The 5,952-nt window shown below is 44.4% G+C and overlaps 2 protein-coding genes and 1 long non-coding RNA gene across 3 annotated transcripts in view; all 3 read right to left on the reverse strand.

Moving 5' to 3' along the window:
• Positions 1 to 161, reverse strand: part of LOC106813354 (clumping factor A-like) — a 13,310-nt gene extending 13,149 nt beyond the window's left edge. The window contains exon 1 of the mRNA XM_014817487.1: positions 138 to 161. Within this exon, the coding sequence (XP_014672973.1) occupies positions 138 to 161 (24 nt within the window). The remainder of the gene's footprint in view (positions 1 to 137) is intronic.
• A 1,707-nt stretch (positions 162 to 1,868) lies between these two features.
• The window catches only part of LOC106813363 (uncharacterized protein C1orf43 homolog), a gene marked incomplete at its 5' end in the record, with an annotated part of 17,775 nt that continues 13,691 nt past the window's right edge, over positions 1,869 to 5,952 (reverse strand). The window contains 3 exons of the mRNA XM_014817496.1: positions 1,869 to 3,117; positions 3,384 to 3,442; positions 3,713 to 3,873. Coding sequence (XP_014672982.1) covers positions 2,763 to 3,117; positions 3,384 to 3,442; positions 3,713 to 3,873 — 575 coding nt within the window. The remainder of the gene's footprint in view (positions 3,118 to 3,383; positions 3,443 to 3,712; positions 3,874 to 5,952) is intronic.
• LOC106813365 lies at positions 4,423 to 4,799 on the reverse strand. Its single transcript, XR_001394459.1, has 2 exons — positions 4,701 to 4,799; positions 4,423 to 4,500 (listed from the first exon to the last, which is right to left on the reverse strand). It is a non-coding gene; the product is annotated as an uncharacterized LOC106813365 (long non-coding RNA).

Raw genomic sequence — 5,952 nt, forward strand, 5'->3', positions numbered from 1 at the left:
GTCGTTCGCGTTCACGTTGTATTTGTCATGAGCTACGATAACGGTCCGTCCTGGTAGCGCTAGTCCGCTCTTCTCTCTGCGTCAACGACCGCGCTCTTCGCGGAGGTCGTGGTCCTTCCTCGTTTCGTTCGCCACACCCAGCGCACCGACTCATTAGTCATGATAGACGCTAACACGCACGGCCGTCTGCGAAACAGACGATTACAGTGCGACGACGAATACATCCCGCTCGACGCTCCGCTAGCGGCGAACGGCTGCCTTGCACAGCTGGCGCGCCGTCGCTGCTTTTGTTACCAGCTCTCAGTCCTCGATGTTTGTCTGTCTGTTTTTTTTAGGTCAGTGAACGCGAGTGTATGCCGGCAAGTGATGGTCGCGTTGGCTGCGTGACTCAGCGTGGTGCTTGAAGTCTCGCTCGCGCGGTGCATTTTCCGCTGCGGCGCGTTTTTTTTGCGCGCGTTTGGAGTTGACGTAGCCGTAGCCGGTCCGCAGCGTTGAGACTAATCAGCAGCGTAGCTCTCTCACTCTGTTTCTCTCTCTCTCTCTCTCTTCACCGCTGCGCACTCTCTCTCTCTCTCTCTCTCTCTTCACGGGCATCATCTCTTCTCTCTCGCCTGCGAACGCTCTCTCGATATTTCTCCGGGCGCGCTCTCTCTCTTTTCGCACAGCGCTGCTCTCTCTCTCTCTTGTCTTCTCTCTCTCCCTCGCTCTCACCTCACTATTCTCTTTCTTCTCTCTCCTCTGCTTCTCTCTCTGTTCTCTATTCTCCCATCTCCTGCTTTCTCCTCGCTCTCTCCTTTTTCTCTTTCTCTTCTCTTCTCTTCCTCGGCTCTCTTCTCTCTCTCTCCTCGTCTTCTCTCTCTTTCTCTTGCTCTCCTTGCCTGACTCTCGCTCTCTCCCCGTCAATCTGTAGTGTCTCTCCCCCTATACACAGCACTCGCAGTGCTTACGCGTGCGCAACCGCTCACACACCCTGACTCGGACGGGCAAACATCTGGAAGGGAAACGAGAGAGCGACTGTGTCTTCGCACTGAGCTGGTACTGTCACATCCTGTTCCCTCGCTGTGTCAGAGGAAATGATCGCATGCTGTACAGTAGCCCGTCGCGAGCGTAGTAACTGACATGGACGTGAGCAAACGATAACCCGACATCACTGCTTACTGAGGGGACAATATCTAAAGACGTGACTGCTTACTGACGGTGACCAATACGGTCTAAAGACATGGATTCTGCTTACTGAGGGGCGACAAATATCTACCAAGGACAGTGACTTGCTTAATGAAGCGGGGACAATATCTAAAGACATGACTGCTTACTGAGGTGACAATATCTAAAGACATGACTGCTTACTGAGGGGACAATATCTAAAGACATGACTGCTTACTGGGGTGACAATATCTAAAAGACATTGACGTGCTTTACTGAGGGGACAAATGTCTAAAGACGTCTGCACTGCTTACTGAGGGGACAATACCTCACGACATGACTGCTTACTGAGGGGACAATACCTCACGACATGACTGCTTACTGAGGGGACTATACCTCACGACATGACTGCTTACTGAGGGGACAATACCTCACGACATAACTGCTTATTGAGGGGACAATACTTAAAGACATGACTGCTTACAGCCTTACTGAGGTGACAATACTTAAAGACATGACTGCTTACTGAGGGCACAATACCTCACGACATCACTGCTTACTGACGCAACGTGTTTCTATGTAACATGGCTTATGAAACCTGAAACAGATCCTGAAACCGTACAAAACAGTGTCCATAGAAGATAGTCATTCTCTTATTAGATGGATACTTATTAATGTCTAGTACCCGTGACTCATTGGGAAAAAACACACAGCCATACACGGAATTATGTGTTGGTAGAAGTTTATTAATAAAAGATGCGAGAAGAAATTGAATTATATTTAATTCATACCTGCTTGTAATAACAATGAATAGGATGGAAGTTATCCCCCCCATCAAGTAGTTCCACTATATATAGCCTTCTTCGCCTGGACTCAGTCAGCTTTTGCTTGGCATGCATACTCACTCAACAACTTGAGAAAACATTTCATGTTCAGCACACGTCGAAGTAGTAAAACGGTCTATAGGTCATCTTCACAATCTGTATTGGTCATCAGCAAGCCCCCCAAGTGTAACTAATATTTCTGCATGCATCATTTTGCACAAGTTGACTATTCCCCCAATTAGAGGTTAGAGTCTAGACAATTGCACATATGCCACAAGGCAAGAATACTCGCTAAGTGCACACAAAAGTGATATATACATTACAACTCTACGTGTGTCAATAATAATCGAATATGTACAGACTACGCTATAAATGACTAGATACTAGAAACATTGACACTTGAAAAATCTGCACACTGATTTCATTCGCATTTAGAGTAACCTCGTTTACAATGCAGTGAGGATATGAACTTAGGTTATGGTTATTGGTTAATAGCACTGAAAAGTCAATCTGATTACGTCAACTGCCTATTAAGTTATTATACTGAGTACTATATCAAATACTAACGTATTTACAAAGCACAAGTTTGTAGTTTCATATATTTTCATCATGCTCACATCTATCCGGTTACTGCTGTTTTGGCCAAACACTGGAAACGAATATATTTTTCCTCGCCTTCCACACACGGATTAATTAGACAACAGACTCATTGGGCAGCAGTATCAATTCGACAGCAGTCTCGGGTAAACGCCAATTTCAGAAATTATCCAGTCTCAAACAAACAGCAGTCATAAGTTAAACAGCTGTTTCACTTCTCATTTCCTCTCTCATAGCCAGCACTTCATCATCACGATCACTATCATCGTCGTCATCATCCCTGTCCATCAGCAGCAGCGGCTGGCTTCCCGTGCTCTTGCCGGATGCTGTGGATGAAGCGCCAGTGAGCACGCTCCTCCGGCCGAGTATCTCGTAGTTGGGCGTCTTGCCTGAGGCGGCGCTGGCCGTGCGGGCGGAGGCACCAGGCACGCTGCGCTGCGCGAGCGAGGCATACGACTGACCAGCAGGACTGCTCCGCGGAGGCTGCTTCGGAGACAGCAGGCTGTCGTCTTCACTGACACTCGACTTTGGCTTGTAGCGAATGCTCTTCACGCTGCAGAGTGAGCGAGTAGACTGTGGGACAAAGGCGAGCTGGATCGAGGGCTCAAATTCCTTTTAAATTCGAGTGAAGTTTTCTTTGATTTTCTTTGCAAGCTTTAATCCATTTTTAATTTCGATTGTGAAATTAGTTATGGCAGGGCATGGATAAATACCATACAAGAATAATAATGGCACAATGATTGAAGAAAATATGGTTTGAAATTCACTTTTAAAGCTGTTGCATGTTACTGGAAAATAAAATGTGCAAAATATACATACCATATAAGAATTTCTTTCAGCAAATCAGAATACTCCCTGTATTCTTTAGTACCAAATTCCTGCAAGAGAAATACAAGTCAGCAACCACACTTATGTACACTTATAGGCTAAATCTGCACACCGTATATCAATTTTAGACCATACAGTACAATGTTACACATGCAGCAAAACATGACAAAACTCACTGCATCATAGTTTACATATTGGCTTTAAACGATTAATACCTATTCTTCATTCACAGCAAATTACTTAGGCATTTGTTTATATGTACTGTGTGATAATAACATTGATTTAAAATTGAGTAGAACGTGAATATGTTACCAACTCACTGCAGGATCATAACGAGCATCCTCGTATGCCTTCGCAAACCTTCTTAGCAATTCCGGGTTGGCCTTCTTAAGCACATCCTTTTGCAGGCCACAGAGGAACGTTAGCATGCTCTGACCTGGAAGGCGCTTGATCTTGGCATTATAGTCGGCCAGCTCTTTATCTACAAAATATTTCACAGTGATGATGCATTGTAGTGCTGTGAAATTCTTAAATGTATGCCTTCATGCAAAACGTACTCATACACATCTGCTAGACACAGAACTTAGCTACCGTCCTCCCTCAAGCTCAAGGTCTGCTGCATTTGATTAAAAAGCTTCAAACTGCAATGAGCAGGATATATTTCACTAGTGATGTCACGATCATCGATTATACTCGATCATCGGTTGAACAGTGGCTCGAACACGTGTGATCGTGCGTGTGTGTGTGCGTGCGTGCGTGTGATCGCGCGTCCTTAAAATAATTATTCAGTCATATCTCCTGTCACTGTTCAGTACTTCCACTACAAATCAGTTTGGATCGCTTGACATATACGCGAATCGTTACGAAATTTTCTATAGATATATGTGTATTTCGTGTATCCATCATACTATATATTATAAGCCCTACGATCAGTCGCAGATCGGATTTTACCAGGATGTTGGTGAATTACCTTACAGGTTCCGGAGTCAGAATTGTAGATGACGAATGCATTCTGTACTTTCTTCGCATCCTGTTTCGATGCCTCCTCGCACCTGTCAAAGTAGGCTAGGTTGATGACTGACGATGACCTGTCAGTGCCCATGCTCTTCTAAAAACAGGTGACGAGAAATCCTGAATTAACGACAGCATGCTTCTGATTTCACTTCTAATTAAACCAGAACTTTGTTGCATGGTATATAAATAGCCTATCTCTCTTGATCTTGCTCTTGGTCATCTTGCTCTTGATATAACCCTGAATTGTATAGATCATATATTGATAATCAATCATGATTCACGCATAATACTCACTCATCACTCATGATTACCAAAAGTATCCAGGCCGAAAGTTGAGATTACATATTTTCAACACTACAACATGCGATCGGTGATTTTCTGGCGGGTATTACACTCAGCAGGGCTGGAAATGAATTGGCCTTATAGCGCGTCCCCGGATTCAACTGATAATGACCTATTAGCTGCGTTAGTAGTCCATGACATGCGTGGGTGGAGTAACCTAGTGCCATGCGTGGGTGGGGTAACTTGGTGACCACGTTTCATGTTTGAACTTTATCGCAGTCACCTTTCCATCCGTGCCTTCCCTGAGACATACATAAGACACAACAGCCCGGATAATATTCAGATATACGATGATATATATATATATACTAGCTGCGGGTACCCGCTGCGCTGGGTAAAATCGTGCTACTAATTCATACTACTATAGTAATAATGGGACACAGTAGGAACATTGGGTAAAAATCGACAATAACATTGCACACAATATCAATATTTAGAAATCGGTCTAATAAGATAATAAGCACACGTTGGCCTCTCCCCGCCACTATCGACCATATACAATCGCCCCCCGGGCGTCGTAACGAGTAGACCGCCCACCTTCCCATTGAACCTGAACATATGTCCAACCTCACTGCAGGAGATACATAACGACATCCTCGTAATGCCTTGCGACAACCCTTCTGCTTAGCAACCGGTTGTTGGCCTCTTAAGCGAGGCACCCATTATTTGCAGGTCACACAGAGGAACGTTAGCATGTCCGACCTGGAATGGCGCCTGATCTTGGCGAGTTATAGTCGGCCAGCTCTTTTATCCTACAAAATATTTCAACAGTGTGATCATCTTGTAGTGCTGTGAAATTCTTAATGTATGCCTTCAGTGCAAAACGTACCTACACATCTGCTAGAACAGAACTATGCTACGTCCTCCTCAAGCTCAAGGTCTGCCTGGCCATTTGATTAAAAAGCTTCAACTGCAAGTGAGCAGGATATATTATCACTAGTGATGTCCGTTCATCGAGTTATACTTCGATCAATCGGTATGAACAGTGCGGCTCGAACACAGCCGCTTGGTTACTGCCAAAATTCCATTAATCGATTTCATCGTAAAAAAAAAAATCGAAATAAATGGAAAACTTGAAACAAGAAAACTTGAAAAAAGTGAATGAGGGTGGCCTCCAATATCGAATCGCTACTATACAAGCTTAGTCCTTTTATACTACCATGTCATTATACACACAGTTAAGTAAACAGTGCAAACAAACAGA

Source organism: Priapulus caudatus, unplaced genomic scaffold (assembly GCF_000485595.1).
Source record: "Priapulus caudatus unplaced genomic scaffold, Priapulus_caudatus-5.0.1 Scaffold759, whole genome shotgun sequence".
In the NCBI taxonomy this organism is placed as follows: Eukaryota; Metazoa; Priapulida; class Priapulimorpha; order Priapulimorphida; family Priapulidae; genus Priapulus; species Priapulus caudatus.